The 22,364-nt window shown below is 38.3% G+C and overlaps 1 protein-coding gene across 1 annotated transcript in view; it reads right to left on the bottom strand.

The window, feature by feature from the left end:
- PAX5 (paired box 5) overlaps nt 1-22,364 on the bottom strand; it is a 344,811-nt gene that overhangs the window by 176,154 nt on the left and 146,293 nt on the right. The window contains exon 7 of the mRNA XM_007497998.3: nt 16,490-16,619. Coding sequence (XP_007498060.1) covers nt 16,490-16,619 — 130 coding nt within the window. The remainder of the gene's footprint in view (nt 1-16,489; nt 16,620-22,364) is intronic.

Here is a 22,364-nt window from a genome sequence, read left to right as displayed (position 1 = left end):
ATGCCCAGTTTTGTTTCTTTCCCCCTAATTTCCCCTAAGATTGTTGGATTTAGAGATAACAGAGGTGAGAGGGAGAAAAAGAGGATGCATGGGTTTCTGGAGGAACTTTGAAGTCAATGAGTCATCCTAATTTGGAAGGTCTTCAGTGCTAGTTGAAAATATCATTGTAGGGGCAGCTAGGTAGCTCAGTGAATAGAGAGCCAGATCTGGAAACAGGAGGTTCTGGGTTCAAATTTGACCTCACACTCTTCCTGGTGGGTGATCCTGAGCAAATCATGTAAACAAAATTGCGTAGCCTTTTCTGTTCTTCTGTCATAGAGCTCATACTTAGTGCCAATTCTAAGCCAGATGGTAAGGGTTTAAAAAGAGAAATATCGTTGTAACTGGAAAGGCAAACCCTTTTCAGAGAGTATTACAAATTTACATGGGAAGTAGATAAAGTAATGCCCCGAAGTCAGCTCAATCTGCCTGATAAGAAATTCCAATTTCTGGTAAGAAATTTTCATTGTGTTTGTACCACAGAAATGAGCAAATATTACAAATTAGGGTTGGATTTATTGTTTTATTGATTGTCTGGATTTAAGAAAGTGATGGGAAAATATTAACAATGTAGATTAAACTTAAGGTTGTCACGCAAGCATTTTCCCAGAGAGACAATGGTTAAACATTTACCAACAGACCTCTGGTTATGAAGATTGGCGGATAGGAGAGAAATAAGTAGATTATTCTCCTGCTTGTGCAAAGACTGGATTTACTGGCAGACTTTGCCCCACTTTAGAAGGTATCCTTTATTCCTTATTCATCCTGACATGTGCATGTGGTTTCTGTTAGATGTGCCTGTGTCTTTGGAAAGGTTTTGTCACTTACTAATTACTTTTAGCCACTCTAATGTTGAGAGGTGTTAGCAACACTATTAGGTTTTCTCAATAGGTCTGTTATGAGCACTTCCCTGGAAATGAATTTCTGGGTTCAATTGACTCCCCTTCCCAGTCAGCAATTCTTGGTGCCTTTTAGCAAATGTTAGGCTGCATCTCACTCAATAAAACACATATGACTTTTCTGTTAATGAAGAGTAAAGGAGGTATTTCATGAATACCATTTGATCTAACCAACTCAGGTAAAAAGGGTTCCACTTAGTGGGGGGCCGGGGGCGACTTTGGGGGACCTGGGTTATCCAGATTAGCCAGACATCTTGGTCAAACTTCTTGAGCTAAACTGTTGATTTACTCTAGATGAAATAATAGTCTCCACTTTTCCCAGTATCACAAATGGATGTAACATCTGCAACGTGCTAGCACTAATCTTATTATGAACCCAAAGGAAGGAAGAAAGGAGAGAGGAGATTTTTATTTTTAAGCGTGGAGCAGCTGAAAGTCTTACATTGAAAGAAGGGGCTTTTTGCCAGCCACTCACACACAATAAGGGCAGGAATTTGGAATAAGGACTTAAGGTAGAAAGCCATACCCTACCTACTTTTGCTGTTCTTGCCTTCCCTTCTTTTCTTTTGCAGAGGAGACCCAGGAGTCCTTGGGACTCAGAAAAACTTGGAGCCTGAGACCTACACAGCTCTTGTGTAATTTCTTTGGCTTCTAGAATGTCATACACCCCCAAAATGGGTTTGCAGGAATCCCATTAGGGATGCATAAGGAATTTATAGCACTAAGTCAGATATTTCTCTGGTAGAATGGACTGTGATTCAGGCCCAGGTGTAGTAGGTTCAAAAGCATATTAAATGTTCTTAAGGCCCAGTAGCTTGCCAATTGTTCTGTGTTCCAAACAAGTTTGGCTTCTAAGATGCAAGACTCTCGTGGAGAGAAAACCTGCACTCAGCTGAAATTCTGAGAATTGGCAGGTTCGTGATTTTATGAGGAGGAAGCAACTAAATGTGTTAGCTGATTGTGATGAGTTTTTGCCTTCATCACTGAAAGAACCAAAGATCTAAAACTAAATGACTAGAACTAAACATACTAAGTCTCAGGACATTTAATGTGTTTTTGAGCTACTTAAATCATTGGGTTCCAAATTAAAAAGTAAAGGCAGAGCCTGCTCTTCCGCTTATGTGGAATTTGTGGTTCTTAGCTAAGTATTCTGGATGAAGTCAGAAACTTCAGGGAACCTCCACAATCTCATGTACAGTGAGAGCCTATAGCAGCCTGGAGACCAGCAGAACTAGGGTATCATGACCAGAAAACACCACACAGAAGAGACCACATACTAACAAGGCTACTGGGGAATAAGCTTCAGAGGAGCATCATGATGGCATCATTAGGAAACAACAGTAGCCCAACAGCCCCAGAGTCCCTTCCACATTTGTTTCCTACCTATTCATCCCTCCACATCACATATTCCCCAAGTGTGGCTACTCTTCCTATTGATGGTGAGTATATTTATTGGAGAATAGATGCCAGTTTATGTAGGGAGTGTTCTAATGCTAATTTTCACTACAATATTTCATGAAGTATCTTTATTTTTCACTTGTGTCCCCTGGCTGACTGGCAAAAATAAACACATCAGTGGGGGCTTATCAGGTCTGGTTTCTTTATTTAAAATTTCATTATTATTCATTTTTGTAAGCAAATAATCTTAGAGAACCAAAACCCAAATACATAACCAAATAAACAAGTGATAAATCATATGTTTTCATCTCCATTCCTACTCCAAAAGTACTTTCTCTAGAGACGAATGCTATCGCATTCTTTTTCTTAAGTCCCTCGGAGTTGTCCTGGATCACTGTATTGCTACTAGTAGCAAAGATTATCAAATTTGATTGTTCCACAATGTTTCAGTTACTGTGTATAATGATCTCCTGGTTCTGCTTATTTCACTCAGTATCAATTCACATAGGTCTTCCCAGTTCTTTCTGAAATCATCCTGCTCATCATTCCTTACAACACAGTAGTATTCCATCACCATCAGATACCACAATTTATTCAGCTATTCCCCACTTGAAGAGCATCCCTTTAGTTTCCTTCCAATTCTTTGCCACCACAAAAAGAGCAACTATAAATATTTTTGTACAAGCAGGTCCTTTCCTATTTAAAGGGGGCTGCATGATTTTGAGTGTATACAAACCCACCAAGTCCCTTGAATCTGGAGCAGACTTTCTGGGGTCCCCACATAGGAGAAAAAGGCAGCTGCTGTCTAAACTTCAAAAGTTTTTACATCATTCAAATGTTCTGACTTCTCTTCATCTTTCAGACCGTTGCATTTCCCCAAAAGTGCTGCCATCGTTACCTTGTCGGGGCTGAAAGGCACACATGAGCTATTCACATCAGAACCCCCTAAAACAAAATGTTCTCATTTGGCTGTTTAGCCAGACCAGACCAATCTCTTCCAGTCATTCATGGCCCCCACTAATGCGAACTGACTCTCCCACCAGCTGCAGTCAAGACTGCCTAAAGATTTGTCAATCTGCCTTTCCCACATTGGAGAGCCAAGTGAAGGTGTCAATTCCTGCGCCACTTTGTCCTCTCAAAGTGATAGCGACCAAGCTGAAGTCAGCAAGCCGAGGCAGAGAAAATGCATCTGCAGGTAATTAGTAACAATCAGGGCTGCCCTGAAACTGCTGACTACAGCAGTAATGAGCTGGGCACATGTCATTGGCTTGCAAATGGAGAGCTCGCTTATGAACCGTGGCAGCAAGCAGTAAGAGCGGGGATTTTTTTAACTTAATATTTAATGTGGCATAAAAACGATGGAGAGAAATCGAGTTGTTCTCTAATCAGATGTTTAGTCGCCAGTCCATAACACAAGGGAGTCAGTGAATGAAGCGGTACTGAGCACTGTCATCGACATTCTCTTTCAGCATCATTTAGCCCCATTTCCTCCCTCTTCTTAAAGAGTGGGAAAGAACCCAGGGTTGAGACGGTAGTGCTCCAGTTCCCACAAACTATGTCATTATAGCCCTAACCCCTCAGGCCCTCCCCATGTACCATCAATTACAGTGTGCATTTTTACCTTCTATTCCTGCAAGTTGTGATGAACCCCAGCCCACAATTGGGGGAAATGAAAAATGGGCACTGTAATTCACCCGGCCCCTTTACTACCAGACTGTTTTGCATTAAACTGTTTTATGACATGACTTAAAGACTGGAGAATCACAATACGAACTCGGCTTGGGTCAATTTGTGGATGGAAGCCCAACATGGTCCAAGACTTTCTCATAAAACCTGCTGAAGCTTGAACTGCAGATCCCAGCCTATCTAAAGAGCTAGATTAGTTTTCTTGGCCACAATAAAATGCATTGCATTTCTCAAACTCTTAGGACAGTATTTTCATATCTTCATCCAGGATATGGTGCTTTTTAGTCCCCAGTGACACCTCTTAAAATAGAGCTTAGAAAAGAGCAGGGATTTGTTTTACCTAAAGGGGGATTGGGGTCCAATGGGTAAAACTGAATGATGAACCATCCCTTTTTTGTGATTTAGCTGAACTTTAGTCTTCTAATCAGAAAGTTGTTCAATTAGTTTTTTTTAATGGGCAATATCATATCATTGAAAGAGGGCTAGATTTGGAGTCAGAGGACCTAGATTTAAATCCCATATTTGTCACTCACCACTCCCTGTATGATTTTAGACCAGTCACTTAATTTCTCTAGCCTTCAGTTTCTTCATCTGTAAAGTAAAAGACTGAATGACTTCTAAAGTCCCTTCCATCTCTCAATATCTAGTCCCCCTGAGGACTGTGTATTATAAGAACTTGTATCCTATGAAGAAAAGCATCTGTTTAGTAAATAATTTTACCAATTATCATATATACCTTTTGGGAGAATTACTGTGTCAAATGGCATGTTCCAACAGAATGACCCAGGTGACATGGATAACAATAAAAGCAACTGACAATTGGACAGCTTGCTTTATAGTTTACAAAGGACTCTTAGTAAGCACTAAATAGATCCTTGTTAATCAATTGATTCATTTAATTAAAAAAACAGATGGGTGAAACTAATATATCTCTAGGACTTAGTGACACTGGCTAAACTAGTAACCACCTCCTCATGTGGCTTCAGGCTAGAATGAGCTTCCCAGCACTAGGATCTGGTCTGAGCTTGAACACCAGGAAGATTCCAGGACATACCCTGTGCCTCTCTAGTGTGGAGGGAAAAGTTGTCCCACAGTCAACTTTTGGTAAAATTTGATGAGTGTGCATCAATTGGGGATTGGCCAAACAATGTGGTATATGAGATCTAGGAAGCTTTGTTTAATGATGAAACCAGTTGTTTGGTATCAACTTCAGGTAAAAAATATCCCCCTCCTTCACTTCCCCTGCCCCATGACCAGTGTGCTTGGTAACTATCACTGTCAACAAATTGTGTTTCTAGAGTACCCATAGGTACCCAATAACCAGCTGAAATCTAAACCAACCTTGAACGGGTTAAGTTCAAAGTGGTGTAGTTGGAGACAAAAGGAGGGAAAGATAGGGGAAGGAAGGGAAGGAGGTGGGGGGGGTCCCCCCTGCCATAGTAGGGAAATTGACCAGGCTTTTCTTCAATGTAGGCTAGGGAGTTAAATTAAATCATACTAGACTCCAGAGAAAGTTAGGTAGGTTTATTTAAGGGCTAGGAAAGGAAAGATTGGGAAAATAAAGAAAGTTTGATCTCCAGCAGCTATGCAGGGACCAAAGCTCTACACCCAGGTTTTGGGGGAAAAGACACCAATACCCAACCTTCTCTCTTCTTTTATTCTCCCTTTGACACCTCCCACAAAGGAAATGGGATGTCTCAGAGGAAGTTGCAGTTGAGAGTCCTTGGAGATGGAGTCTCCCAAGGCTTAGGTCCACTTCAAAACAGACAGGAGTGACTTTAAGTTGAAAATCAAGCTATAATACCTACCTAGAAAAATTGAGAATCATTCTTAAATAGAAATAATAAAAATAAAGACTCCATCAAGTGATGATGAGGGTTATTCATTATGATCAGGTGGGATTTATACTAGGAATGCAAGGATGGTTCAACATTAGGAAAACCATCCACATAATTGACCACATCAACAAGCAAACCAACAAAAATCACATGACTATCTCAATAGATGCAGAAAATGCCTTTGATAAAATGCAACATTCATTCCTATTGAAAACACTAGAAAGTATAGGAATAGAAGGGCTTTTCTTAAGAATAATAAACAGTATATATCTAAAACCATCAGCAAACATCATCTGCAATGGGGATAAGTTAGAAGCCTTCCCATTAAGATCAGGAGTGATTCAAGAATGCCCATTATCATCTCTATTATTTAACATTGCACTAGAAACACTAGCAGTAGCCATTAGAGAAGAAAAAGAAATTGAATGTATTAAAATTGGCAATGATGAGGCCAAGCTATCACTCTTTTCAGATGATATGATGATCTACTTAAAGAATCCTAGAGAATCAACTAAAAAGCTAGTGGAAATAATCAACAACTTTAGCAAAGTTGCAGGATACAAAATAAAGTCACATAAATCATCAGCATTTCTATACATTTCCAACACATCTCAATAGCAAGAGTTAGAAAGAGAAATTCCTGGGGCAACTGGGTAGCTCAGTGGATTGAGAGCCAGGCCTAAAGACAGGAGGTCCTAGGTTCAAATCTGGCCTCAGACTTCCCAACTGTGTGACCCTAGGCAAGTCACTTAACCCCTATTGCCTAGCCCTTACCACTCTTCTGCCTTGGAACCAATACCCAGTATTGATTCTAAGATGGAAGGTAAGGGTTTAAAAAAAAGAAAGAGAAATTCCATTTAAAATGGAATTTTAAATTCCTAGACAATACAAAATACTTAGGAATCTATCTGCCAAGACAAACACAGGAACTATTTGAACACAACTACAAACCACTTTCCACACCATTAAAACTAGATCTAAATAACTGGAAAAACATTAATTGCTCATGGGTAGGATGAGCTAACATAATAAAAATGACAATCCTACCCAAACTAATTTACTTATTTAGTGCTATGCCCATTAAACTACAAAAAACAACAACTTTTTTTACTGAATTAGAAAAACTATAACAAAGCTCATTTGGAAGAACAAAAAATCAAGAATATCAAGGGAAATAATGAAAAAAATGTGAAGGAAGGTGGCCTAGCAGTACCAGATCTCAAACTATACTATAAAGTAGTGGTCATCAAAACAATATGGTACTGGCTAAGAGACAGAAGGGAGGATAAATGGAATAGACTTGGGGTAAGTGACCTCAGCAAGACAGTCTATGATGAACCCAAAAATTCCAGCTTTTGGGACAAAAATCCACTATTTGACAAAAACTGCTGGGAAAATTGGAAGTTAGTATGGGAGAGATTAGGTTTAGATCAACATCTCACACCCTACACCAATTCAGAATGGGTGAAAGGAAAGATTTTAAGACCAAGCAAGAGTAAGAAAAAATTACAAAATATAAAATAAATAATTTTGATTACATTAATTTAAAAAGAGTTTGTACAAACAAAACCAATGCAACCAGAATTAGAATGAAAGCAACAAATTGGGGAAAAAATCTTCACAACAAAAACCCCTGACAAAGGTCTAATTACTCAAATTTATAAAGAGCTAAATCAATTATCAAAAAAAAAATCAAGCCTTTCCCCAATTGATAAATGGGTAAGGGACATGAATAGGCAATTTTCAGATAAAGAAATAAAAAATATCAATAAGCACATGAAAAAGTGTTCTTTTTCATGCTGATTGGCTAACAAGACAACAAAGAAAAGTAATAAATGTTGGAAGGGATGTGGCAAAATTGGGACATTAATGCATTGCTGGTGGAGTTGTGAATTTATCCATCCATTCTGGATGGCAATTTGGAACTATGCCCAAAGGGTGCTAAAAGACTGCCTACCCTTTGCACCAGCCATAGCACTGCTGGGTTTGTACCTCAAAGAGATAGTAAGGGAAAAGATTTGTACAAGAATATTCATAGCTGTGCTCTTTGTGGTGGCAAAAAAATTGGAAAATGAGGGGATGCCCTTCAATTGGGGAATGGCTAAACAAATTATGATATCTATTGGTGATGGAATACTATTGTACTCAAAGGAATAATGAACTGGAGGAATTCCGTGGGAACTGGAACTACTTCCAGGAATTGATGCAGAGTGAGAGGAGCAGAACCAGGAGAACATTGTACACAGAGGCTAATACACTGTGTTACTATCGAATGTAACAGATTTCTCTACTAGCATCAATGCAAGGATCAAGGACAATTCTGAGGGTCTTATGAGAAATAATGCTATCTATATTCAGAGGAAGAACCATGGGAATAGAAACACAGAAGAAAAACAACTGCTCGATCACAAGGGTCAATGGGGATATGATTGGGTTTGCTTTGTGCTGTACGTGTTATATTAATAGAAAAAATTAAATAAGTTAGAATCCCCAAAGCCCTTTCTGATGGAATTGCATCAGGGTATATGGCACTGACCATTAGAATGGACATGTCATAATTGTTATCAAAATGAAACTAAAGACAGAAATAATTTCATCATGGGCAATACTCTAGCACCACAAACTGGAAAAAGATCTTATTAGTTTTAAGTAAGTGTTTTATTCTATTTATATTTAGTATCCTCAGCTCTAAGTTATTAACAAACATAAGAGTGACCATTTAAGGCACTCTTAAAAAAGAACTTCATCATTAAACCTAGATTAGACAGAATTCAAGAGATGAGTTAGAAAACTACTGAAATCTGAAGATGGTAATTTTGAAAGAACTGAGAACCTTGAAATTATATTTTACTTAAACTATACAAAAACAAAATATATGACAAAGTAATTCCAATGTCTAAACTAATTTTGAAAGGGAGATAAGAATACTTGGGTTGGAATTTCATTTTCAGGTAATATATTTCATTTTTCCAATTACATACAAAAAACATTTTAATATCCATTTTAAAAATTCTTGAGCTCCAAATTTCTTCCCTCCTTCCCTTCTTCCCCCCTCATTGAAAAGACAATCAATTTAATATATTTTGTGGACCATAATTTCAAAAACACCCTTTTTAAGTTTGATGACATGAACCCAACCAGCAGATCAACTATTCTGAAAGAGTGATTTTTAAAAAATTAATTGGAATTTTGCTATAAACATTATGAATGAATATACTATTCCACAGTTAGCAATAAAACAAGGTTGTTTTTTTTTAATCCTTAGTTCAGAGAGCAGTTGGGTGGCTCAGTGAATTGAAAGCCAGACCTTGAGACTGGAGGTCCTAGGTTCAAATCTGGACTCACCCTGGGCAAATCACTTAACCCCCATTGCCTAGTTCTTTCCACTCTTCTGCCTTGGAACCAATACACAGTATTGATTCTAAGATGGAAGATAAGGGTTTAAAAAAGTACTTTACAATTTCTGGCACATAGAAGTCACTTAATAAATTCTTTTCCAACAATATTTGACAGAAAGTGTAAAAAAATTTCAGCAATTGAACAGAAGAGCATACACAAACAGCAGTTACCATGATTTTTAAAAAATAGGAAGAAAGGTAGAACTATGAAGAAATGCTCTTTAAAATAGGCATCAAACACTATACTGGCAAGAATGACTTAGAAAAGTAATGGGAGATCTGAGGGAAAATATTGAAAGATTATCTATCTAGATCGTATGCCAAATTGCCTACTTAAGGGGAACCAAAAAGAAACCTACAGAAGAGAATCTAGACGATCAAAGTATATCAGAAATTCTCCATTTCCTTAATCAGTAACAGAAATCAAAAGTTAAAATCTTAAGGTGATAAAAGGATTCAAAGCAACACGAAGAATAAAACAAATAATTCAACATCAATAAAAAACTACTACAGAGGATTGGAAGACAAAGGAAATAGAGGCGAGAATGAATCCTCCAAGAAAAAGGATGAGAAGAATTTCTAGTCATCTCAATGGTCCTCAAAGTTTAAATCAAGGGGGCAGCTAGGTAGCTCAGTGGATTGAGAGCCAGGCCTAGAGACGGGAGGTCCTAGTTCCAAATCTGGCCTCAGACATTTCCCAGCTGTGTGACCCTGGGCAAGTCACTTATCCCCCGTTGCCTAGACTTTTCCACTCTTCTGCCTTGGAACCAATACCCAGTATTGATTCCAAGACAGAAGGTAAGTGTTTTAAAAATCAAGTTTAAGTCAACAATAATACAAGTTGGATTAAATCAGAAGCGAAACTTGCACACCATCAGTATAATGAATGATAGAACAATTACATCAATGGAAGGTGACTGAAACTCTGGAAAGCAATGGATACAGATAAAATCTGTAATGACTGGCTCAAACACTTCACAATGGCACATAAAAAAGCAGAGCCTTTTACTAGCTCCCTCTCAGATACAAGCTTGATTCTGCCTTGCAGAAAACATCATATAATTACTAGTCAGTCAGCAAGCATTTGTTCAACACCTACTTTATGCCAGGCATTGTGCTAACCACTAGGAATACAATAGAAAGGTAAAAAACAGAACCTTCTTTCAAGGAACTCACAGCCTGATGGAGGAGACAAATGTACAAACAAGACAGATACAAAATAAATTGGGGATAATCTCAGTAGGAAGGAGTTCAAATTAAGTAGAAAGGAGAAGGGCTTCTTGCAGAAGATGAGATTTTATCTGAAATTTGAAAGAAGTCAGGGAAACCAGAAGGCAGAGTTGAGGAGGGAACAGAATCCCAGGCATGGAGAAGAACCAGTAAAAATGCATGGAAAGGAGAAATACAGTGTCATATAGGACAGGACCAATGACACTGGATCACAGAGATGGGAAGAAGAGCAAAGCTTCAGAAGCCTGGAACAGAAAGAAGGAGTAAGATTATGAAGGGCTTTAAAAGCCAAACAAAGGAGTTTATATTTAATCCTGGAGACACGAGAAATGCTAGAATTTATTTAATAGGTGGGTGAGATGATTAGACTTTCACTTTAAGAATCAGTTTGATAACTGAGTGAAGAATGAACTGGACTCGGGAGAAATCTGAGGCAGGAACATTAGCAAGCTCCCTACTACAGTAGTCCAGGCTATTGGGGTTAGGAACTTGTACCAGGGTACTGACAGTATCAGAGGAAAGAAGGGGATGTTATGAGGGAAGAGATGGCAATATTAGGCAACAGACTGGCTGAGTGAGAGAGAATGATAAGTTAAGAATGACGGAAAAGATGGTGGCACCTTCTTCAACAGTAATAGGGAAGTTAAGAAAAGATATGGAGGGAAAGAACATTAGTTCAGTTTTTGACATGACTGGTTTATGAGGTCTATGAGACAGCCAGTTCAAGATGTTCAATAAGCAATTGGAGATACAAGACTGGATGAATGTCAGGAAAGAAATTAGGACTAGACAAATAAATCTGAGAGTTCTCTATATAGAGATCATAGTTGAATCCATGGGAAGTGGAGACTGAAGAAAGATCACACAGGTAGGAAGAGAACCAGGAGAAAACAGCATCACAAAAGCCTAATGCTTGCAGAAAGGTCCAGAATGATAAGGATTGAGAAAGGGCCATTAGATTGGACACTTAAGAGATAGCCAGTCACTTTGGGGAGAACATTTCAGTTGATTTAGCTCACATATTTCTTGATGTTGTACAACCTCTGTGCTCAAAGAAGACCAAAATGACATCATGATGTTGGGGTCAAGGTACCACCATACCACAGTCAACTGTGACTGATCAGATTTAGACCAAGTATTTGTGGATATGTAAAACCTTCACAGAAAACAACATATTGGATGAAGGATAAAAAGAATGTGCCGATTTCTTATTCAGTTAGTAATTACCGAACAAGTGCTCCAAAGCACTGTAACCTGTATTGATTGTCATAAAGCCTTTACCTTGGCCCCACATTCAGAGCCTGATCATGATCACATAAAACAGACCTAAGAGTCTTAGAATACTTAATGTGCACATGGAAAAAATGTTCTCTTTTAAAATATTACCATCAGGTGGGCAGCTAAGTGGTTCAGCTAAGTGGATAGAGAACCAAGCCTAGAGATGGGAGTTCTTCAGTTCAAATATGTCCTCAGAAACTTCCTAACTGTGTGGCCTTGAACAAGTCACTTAACCCCCATTACCTGGTCCATATGGCTCTTCTGCTTTGGAACCAATACTAAGTAATGATTCTAAAACAGAAGGTAAGGGTTGGAAAATGTTACCAACATAATAACGTGAAGAAAAATTAATAGATGTGACATTTTTCAGAAAGTTAATTTAAGGGCCAGTATTGTTCTTCCTAGTCTTGATTCCATTATCAACTCTCCTATAGAACTGAGTATGGCTTCCATGTTAAAGAGAAGTCGAACCAAAATATCTATAAATCACATGATGAGCATAATTGTCATCAAGTTCATGTGGCTCCACATATTAAACAGCTCCTTCATATCATGAAATTCTTCATGTGTGCTAAAGAAAGATAGAGTCCAAAGCCTTCAAGCTCTGGTCATACAGAATCAATGGATGAAGGTAATTCCTACAAATGCCTTGTCTACTCCAAGGAAGACACATTAAGCATAAAGATATGGAGAAGAAGCTTGTAATCATACATAAGTAAGAGGTTTATTGGCATTCTGAATTCTATGCTGAATGGGAAGAAAAAATATTTAAAGTGATTAATACCTACATAATACCAGACTTCATGGATGTCCTTGTAACTGCAAAAATGGACCTTTGGAAAAATGGAGCTTTGGAAAACATCCTGACAAAAACCCACATGGCGTTGATGTAACATAGGGTCCCTTTCTTTAAGACAACTGGTGAAAATTTAACATTTCCTTACCAAAAAGGAAGAAGAACATTGATGGACATTCTCAGAGCACCTAATAAACAAGTCAAAACCCTACATAAATAGTTCTGGAACAAGTAGACATCACTTCATGAAGCAATAATTAAGAAGGATAACCAGTATATGCCATTGCATAAGCTAAATATAACTGAGAGTAGCTTACATCTAGATGGAGCCGATGAAATGACTGATCCAAGAATGGAATTCACAGGCTCCTAACTCGGCAACATCTGCATGAACGCAGACGGCAATGTGTCAACAAAGAAGTATCAACCAACTGGTGGAGTCATGGAATGAGAGAATAGTTTAAGATGGCAATTCATCTCATTGCTACCATACATGACAGAAAGGTTGTCTTTAAGCATCCCAGACATTTTGATCACTGTTGATCATTCAAGGAAATGGCAGCAACTGTGAAACCCATTAATTTAGGCTTTAAAATATTAATACCTACCAAATATCTAACAAGATACAGCCTATGGGATAGCATTGTAAGAAGCTTGTTGTCTATCACAGAAGGACAGAAGACCAATCCCCATAATATTGTCACAAATCAAACCCATTGCCCACAACCACCCAAACAAAGACAAACAATGTCATCAGAACAGAATATCATAATCTCCAAATTACAAAACTTTTTTGAAACATAGATTCCTTGTAGGATCAAATCCATGTGGCATGAGAATGAGGTGCATATCATTCCTGTTGTCATTTCTACCCCTTAAGTGGTACTAGGGGTGCTTTCACTGAATACACAAAGGATCCTCTTTTCGACACTCAGATTTTTAAATACTAGTTACTTTTCCCCTGTACAATAGTCTGTACAATAATAAATGTTTTCTTAAACCCTTACCTTCCGTCTTGGAATCAATACTGTGTATTGGTTCTAAGGCAGAAGAGTGGTAAGGGCTAGACAATGGGGGTTAAGTGACTTGCCCAGGGTCTTACATCTGGGAAGTGTCTGAGGCCAGATTTGAACCTAGGATCTGCCATCTCTAGGCTTGGCTCTCAATCCACTGAGCTACCCAGCTGCCCCCCAATAATAAATGTTAAAAAAATTAGAGTAGTGACTTACTCAAAGATCATTTCTATCCGACATTCACAAGAAGTGATGAGAACAAAATAATAATAGTAATAAATTGTGAGCTTCTTAAGGAAAGAAACTATTTTTGCCCTTTTTATATCTTAGTGCTTAACACAGAACTAGACTATTTTTCAGTCATTACCAATTCTTCATGACCCCATTTGGGGTTTTCCCAGGAGAGATACTGGAGTGACTTGCCATTTCCTTCTCTGGCCAATTTTACAGATGAGGAAACTGAGACAAACAGGGTTAAATGATTTGCTATGGGGCATAAATGTCTGAGGCCAGGTTTGAACTCAGGAAGATAAATGTTCCTGGCTCCTAGCCCACCATTCTATCCTTGGAACCACCTAGCTGTCACAATTGGCACATAGTGAGCCCTTGATAAAAATGCTTGCTGACTTATCGACTAATAAGTTTTGAGCTTATAATTCAAAGTCCCAGGGCTATAAAAAGCAACTCATTATTAACTTGGTGATTACTGAACAATCTTCCCTTCCCCCTTAAAGTGTCATTTACACTGCCTTTCTTATTACAAAGCTTTTGACTCAGCTCCATACCGATGGTTTAATTGTGGTCTGAAAATATCTAAATAGATCCAAGCAGAGTGAAAATACTGGAGTAAGTGATGTTCACATGGACTAATGATCTCTATTTAAAATAAAGGGGCACCTATGCTGGAGTCAGGAATACCTGAGCTCAAATCTGGCCTCATATACTTCCTAGCTGTGTATACCTGGACAAGTCACTTCACCCTGTTTGCCTCAGTTTCCTCAACTATAAAATGAGTTGGAGAAGGAAACAGCAAACTGCTCTAGTATATTTGCCAAGAAAACCCCAAATGGGGTCACAGAGAGTTGGAAATGACTGAAACAACTGAATAACATCAATCTAATACATGCTTCCAGGGAGTATTATCAAGAAAAATTGCACTAAAAAGTGGCATCTTGAAAGGAGACAGTTTAAGGCTTGGCTTTAATTCTTTTGTCATTGCTCCTGAATAGAACCGAGTATGTTTTTCAAGTGAAAGAGGGAACATTTCTGTCTGCATTACATTAAAAAGAAAGATGATAAAGAAATAAATTATAATAATAAGTTTTATAATTTATTCAGTGACAAAAAGATAATTATTTTATCCACCTGGGCAATAGTCCATAGAACACTAAAAATAAAAGAATAAAAGCAAGATGGCAACCAGGCGTGTTTTCTTCTGAATTCTATCAAAAATGATAAAAACTAGATGAAGAACAAAGATGATAATATCAATAACAACTAAATTTCTACAGCCCTTTACAATGCATATTTCACACAATAGTCTTGTGTGATGGCCATAAGTATTATGTAAAACCAAAGGTTTTAGCTATATACTAAAGGGAAGAAAAATGATGCCCAAAGAGGGTTTTTACTTCCCCGGCATCACATCGCTAATACATCCAACTTCTAGTCCAGTGTCCTCCATTCTCCAGATAATAACAAGTAACATTTATACAGCATTTTAAAGTTTGCAAGCATTTTGAATCTTATCTCATGGGATCTTCAGAGGATTATGAGGTACAGTAATAACAATTACTTCACAAGGATTAGAGCATTGGAATTAGAGTTATAGGACATGAATTTAAATCTCATTTCTGCTGCTTATTGTTTATGTAGCCTTGAGCAAGTCACTTCACTATTCTGAGTGAATATATTTTGCAGATGATCTGAAAGGATTCAAGCTTTCAGAGGGGATTGGGCTAGATGACTTGATTACTATCTTATTTAGCAGAGGAATTAAACTGAGGCTCAGAGAAGTTATTTGCCTGGGATCACATCGTTCGTAATTGCATGAAACAAGATTTGACCCCAGATCTTTCTGACTCCAGGTGTTCAGTACTCTTTCTACTACATCATGGTTCCATGAGTATATAGCACAATCATCTCCTTAGGTGAAGGGATCAATCAAAACAGAGGGAGGCAAACTGTAGGGCAAAGGATTGGAAGAAAAGCTAGGAGACCACGTGAGTCAAAGTAAAATATAAAAACAAATCAATGTCAGGGATGAAAATAATTTTCAGCTCAGTACAAAATGGTAACCGATATTTAGCAAGAGGACAGAGAAAAATCAGCGTTCAACACCTGGGCTCAAGAACTCTGGTTAGGTCATTGATGCACAACACTATTCTTAATAACCCCTTAATAAGCAGTGAAAAGAATGATGATGGCTTTAAGAGTCACCTTCTATAAAAGAGAATTTCTTAATGAGCCACTCTATACCATGATATGGCCAAGGAACCAGGACTTAAGCTGATTTTTGTTGATATCAAGCAGCATTATCTGGAGACTCAAACCTATCCCAGACCCAACCTCATGTGTTCCAGACATAATGCCATTCAAGCCGTGTTCTGATCAACATCAATACAAGCACATAATAAGGCTCAGTTCCTGTTTTGTGCAAGTTTTTTTAATCTGAGTTTTAGATTTGTATCTCCTCTGGCCTTGTTTGAACAATAAGTAATGAACTCACATCAAGACCAAGACTTCTTTAGAGAGAATAGCCTCCCATCCACACGTACATTCCAATGTTTTATGACCTTATTATAATATAAATAGCTACCAACAGCTATCAGCACCAAAATGCTGCTGTGTTTTTCCCCATTCAATCAACAAATCCACTTGGTTGCAACATACATCAGTCTCTTGCATTTCTTACCTGTCACAAGGGGGTATGACTGTGGCCCTGGGACATTGGCCCCTATGTCCGCCGATGTAGGGCTTGTTAAATTGGCCTTCATGTCATCTAATCCACCAGCAAGTGATGCCATGGCTGAGTATTCTGTGGTCTGAAAAATTAAGCAAAAGACACCTTAGCAATGCAATAAGCAAAGGACTCTAGTTATGTGCTGCTGGACTCTTGCCATTAACCAAAGCAGGAAAATTCCTCCACAATGCCAAATCCCACTCTACAGGAAAACCAGAACATATTTAGTAACACACTTTCATTCAGTTTCAGTCCTACATCACTGTGAATGGATAGAACAAACAGCTGGGTTTCTCTGCCCAGCTTCATGAAAATAAGATGGCGGATTTTTGTTTTAAGTCAGTGTTGAGTTGTAGAACTTAGCAGAAAATAAGTGGATCCAAATGAGTTGATCATGATTCAGTTCAAATTTGCCTCTGGTATCTTTCATGGTCCAGGAAACCAAATTCCTTTTCACTACTGTATGCAAACACAACATGGAAGTGTAGCAAGAGCTGGTTGTTTGGAAGAGATCCACGTCTCCCGCCGAGGGAAGAGTTGTGTTCATCATAAAAACAGGCAGCAGCAACCAATGTCTCCTTGAACTGGTGAATGAATGAGAGGTTGGTGTTGCCTGGGCTCTTAGTCCATTAGGAGAACTAAATTCATTATCTAGTAAACTGAAATTGGATTTGACAAATAGTCACTTTAAGTTAAAAAAAAAAAGTGATACTTTGCCAAAAATTTTAAGAGTGTAGATTTTACTTAGAAATGCTTCCATGGCCCCAACAGGAATTTGTTCTGAAGTCTGTCTCCTTTCTTTAAGCTATTTTTATGAAACCAAGATCTTGAAATTAGAGTCTTCTTCTTGGAGTCCCAGAGGATTGAAATAGCTGTCAGAATGGTTCTCAGGGAAGATAACAGGGGTACCCATCAGGAATTTTCCTACTTCAAAAGAAGCTTAAAGCACAAGTATGAGCATGCGCTCTCTTCACCATCATCCCTACACCTGAAATCCTATCTCCAGTTAAACAAGTTTCTGAAATGAAAGAAAATAAACCAGAAAAGGAGAGGTAAGGAGGAAGGGTATTTATTTGTTACATATGCAAAATTGTCTCTAAGTGGGATCGTTTTAAAGTTTACAGTTGCTCCAGTGAAATTTAGTACTAGCGGTTTTGGGGAATGTTTGATTTTGCTTCTATCAACAATAAAGGGTAGTTAGTAAATTTGCCATAGAATAATTTGCAATTATTCAAAATGACAACAGGAGAACAGCAGGATCATCTAAATGATATTAAGCCTTTCGTCATGGTAAGATTTTGAACTCTGTCGGTAATGATGAAATCAGGCTATGGGTCACACCCAATTGTGGACCCATAGAACAGTTAAAAGGAGATATCAAAGGATTTCTAAAATCCTCTATCTCTTTTTTAAAAAAATATATTATTCTGTCAAATTTGCTGGGTTACAGAAAATAATTAGATATTTTGGTATAACTTTTCAGATTGTTTTTGGGACAGCTGCTAAAATCAGAAAGCAGAGATTCTGAGCTCAACTTAATTAAAAGAATTTTGGCAGCCCTGTCTGTGTCTGAGGCTAGATTTGAACTGACTCCAGACCCAATGCTCTATCCATCGTGCCACCTAATCACCCTCTGCCCTTAATTTCTCTGAACCTCATCAACAGAATTAGCTCAATAATACTTCTACTGCCCATTTCTCGTGGTCACCATAAGGTCAGTCATTTAATTAAGCACCTATCATGTCCAGACACCACTCTAAGCACTGATCACATGAGGCTACTTCAAGTACTTTTTAAAGCACTTTATAAACATCTGATATTATTAGTTTAATCAGAAACATGATAAGAGTTCATCTGATAGCCATGAGAAATGGCTGATAGATCCTACAACAGAGTACCGGGTCAGCTCTGAAAATGGAAGAGAAGTCTGGAGGGAATGATTGGGAAATTATGTATGTTTGCATATGTATAAATACACACATAGAGCTATACACACATACATATGTTCTAAATATATATCCATATGTTCCATCTATATTATGTGTGTGTGTACCCAGCAGCTGAAGGAGGAGACTGGGGTCTTGTAGACCAAAAAATGGTGCCACTCCTCTCCAGATCTGTGTGAGAACAAGGAAATGGGAACAACATTGGGAAAAATAAAATAAAAAAGTTGTCTTAGGACAGATCAGTCTCACAACTTTTTTTTCCACTGTGCATGGATAATAGTGTTATCTCTCTAGTTTTTAAAAAACTCATTTGGACACAAAGGCTATCTATGGTGTACACTTCCTTCAGTTGAATGCCAGCAGCCTATGAAGTCTTATTTAACAAACTAGAGGTCATCCTCTGATATTCCCTACTACAAAAGCCATTCGACATTGATAGCCAGACTATAAATTCAGCCACAATGGTTATGATGCTCAGTCTCAGATGGCCTCAAGAAGTCTTCTCTAGACTTCACGCACATGGTGCCACAGATTCTTCGGTGGACTCACACAGAATCACAGACTTTAGTGGGGGAAGAAGGGATCAAAAAGTCCATTTAAGTGCAACCCAAATCTGGTCAAAAATCCCTTCAATAACATATCCAGTCTTTTTTTAAGACCTCTAATCAAGAAAAACCTCATGAAATATAGTAATCCGTTCCACATCCAAATAGATTTTCCCCTTACAACTTCCAACCAGAGTTCCTAGTTGTACTCTCTGGGGCAAAACAGGATGAGTCTAATCCTTCCTCCACAGGACAGCACTTCATAAACCAAAAACATCATATACCCCCCTACTCATCTCTTCTCCTGGCTAACACATGTCTAATTCCTTTCATGGATCCTTTTCTGGAATACTCCTCATCTAGTATGTTAGCAGATAGGTCCCCAAATAGAGATTTCAGTTTTTACAGACAGGTAAGCAGAAAGTATTCAGGAAGGAAAGGTATGGGTCTCAAAAAACAGAAGGTAGACTATGAAGGATGGTTTTATCTATTTAATGATAGTAATTCTCTCATGTTTTCCTTTACTCCCATAAAAATCTGGGTACAATAGGTAGTAGAGAAGCAAGGCTCAGAACAAGGATCCCTTAACACACACAGAGTACAGAATTCTTTTTACACTATTCCAACTCAAGCAAAATTATTATTTCGTGAGTTTTCTATTTCCCAGAGATCTTAGATTGGTTTTATTATCATTTGGGGGTTTTGTATCAGTGAGGCACATTGTGCATCCCTTCATTAAGTCACTAAAATAAGAAATGTCAACAATTCACAAATACTGAACACATCCTTCTCCAGCAAAAACAAGCTCTTTCCACCATCTATTCCTTAGAACACCTGCCTAATGAGAAGAACATTTCTTCTATACTGATGCATGGCCATGAGCCCTGCTTATGAGTTCTAGCCTACCTAAAATGGCTAAATTTGGGAGAAGGAAGGGGAAAAGGGGAGACAGTCAATCAACACCTGGACATTTTCCTTTCTAGGACATTGGATCTGGACTTTGACAGGAAAAATCTGAGGGAAGAAACTCATCCAAGCACCCCTGCCTCATTGAGAAAGCCAACCAGCTTGATACCCAAAAAAAATGTGAGCTGGACCCTAAGAAATTACCTGAAAAATGACTGTCTGGGGTTGCACCAAGTATTGTCTCATCAGCATGGAGCACCACTGCCATAGCATGGAGGAGAAAAAAAACACAGACATGTGAGAAGGAAGATATATAAAAGGAGGTCAGTGAGAAGAAAAAAAAAGTTACCTAACTAAAGTAAAGGGTGGCTTTTTTCCTTCCCCTATCTGGTTCTTTGTCTCTTCCATTCTCTCAGCTTACACCCTCTCCCAGCCCACCTGGAGTCAAGCAATTCTCCTCAGACTATTACTACTGGTAGAGAAGCACCAACTACTGTGTACAGTGGAACCCCCAGGGATGCCACTGTCCTTCTGTTTGGCATCTGCCAATGGAAGGAAGAGACAAAGAGAGAAAGAGAGAGAAAAGGAAGATGGGGCCTTGGTTAATTACAAGCTTCCAAAGATCAAGAAGAGAATAAGACTTCAGCTTGGGTCTTGAGACACGTGTCAAGGAATATAATTGGCAAAAATAGATTTTAAAATTATAACTATATTCTTAACCTGTAATAATGCTATAATTCTCCAATGTGGTGGCAGCTAAAAAATCTGCTTTCATCCTCCCTGAGTGGCCTCAGTCAAGTCTTTTCCTTGTTCTGTGCTGTTTAACCCTCTGAAAAATGAGAAGGGTGAAGTAGCAGAGTTTCTTCCAGCTCATGACTTTATGAATCCTATTACTCTATGTTTCACTTCTGTTCTGGGCAAGAACATGAGTGTCGCCAGCATCGTCAAGTGGCTCATGTTGAGGCCAGGGGATTTCAAAATTCTCCTGCCCCCTCTTTTAGGGCTTAAATATTAACGATTAAGTAGTTAATTGAGGCTTCCAAATAAAGCCTTGCTACAGGCTCAAGAATAAGCAGGTCTGGCCTTTTGACTGCTTGACTATAGGAAGAAAACCCATCTAAAATGACCAAAGATGAAAAAAGAAGCCATTTGGGTCTCGTGTTGCCAATGTCATTTAAGGAACCCTAATTAACTTCTTCTGGGCATAGTTCCATAATGCCAAAGAACTGTTGCAAAGAAACTTCTCATTTCATTTCTAATTTGGAGAAGGCACCTCTTTCTCTTTCTGACGGTAAAGTCAGCAGTATCTACAGATGTAACGTACTAGGTTCAATATATATTGAATGATATAGACTCCCTGCAAGTGGACCTAATTAGAATAAAATTGGATGAGCCAGTGTTTTTATCTCCACCTCTTCCCCAAACAAGACTCAGAATTTATAATATCCTGTTTTTATAACCTGAGATCCAAAGTATTTGGCACAAAAATCTCATTTTTCAAAGCATCGTGCTGTACTCAAATTTAACACTACTTGCAAGCTTAATACCCTGCAGTCTAGCTGAATTTAATATTCTATGAAATACTCACAGATTAAACACAAGAATATGGTTTCATTTAGCTGATACTAATTTTATTCTGATCTGCACAGAAATGATTTCAAAGATATTGGTGGGGCTTCCAAAAACAATTTCACAGAAGAATCTCAAATTCTAAATGCCTGACTTTCTATCCCATTCATAACTCCATCTTCAAATGCTGAAGGATAGTAGGGAAGGTGTCGTATGGAAAACAAGAGTTTCCTTCCAGGTCAAAACTTCCCTATTACCTTTGGGTTCCATGGGGTGGGGGGCAAAAGTTCTTTCTCCAGACCAAGTTAATTGTTCTGGGGCTCTATGTTGTGCCATATATAAGTCAAAAAACTACAATAGAGAAGGTAATGTTTCTTAGTCTTGCTGAAGAAAATTAAAGAACTTTTCCAAACTCTAATGCTAAGAATACGATTTGCAATTTTACCAGTATAATGGTAGCTGCAGGGAGCAAGAGTCCAACATAATCACAGGACCATAAAATCTCAGAGTTGTAAAAGAACTTGGAGATCTTCTAATTCCATGTCTTTAATTTTACAAATGAGGACACTGAGGTCCATATCAGCTCATGGGTTTTTTTAATTAATTAAAAAGTTTGGGTTTTTCTAATCACTTGGGCATCCAAGCCATGAAAGTAAAGGGAAGAAATGTGACTCCAGGAATGGTTCACCATTCTGAGTAAAGTCTTGTCTCTTGCTATACTGACCCAGAAGATATCTGAGCAAAACTTCAAATGAATGTCCGGGTGTAGGGATCCTGGATCTGCCTCTTTTTCACTGGGAGTTTTCTATGGTGCAGAGGATAAAGTTCCCCCTCCTTGGAAGGATGACAAGGAGCTCTAGA

The sequence above is a fragment of the Monodelphis domestica genome, chromosome 7 (assembly GCF_027887165.1).
Source record: "Monodelphis domestica isolate mMonDom1 chromosome 7, mMonDom1.pri, whole genome shotgun sequence".
NCBI lineage: Eukaryota > Metazoa > Chordata > Mammalia > Didelphimorphia > Didelphidae > Monodelphis > Monodelphis domestica.
Note: the sequence above shows the minus strand (reverse complement) of the source record. Positions and strands in the feature narration are given on the sequence as shown.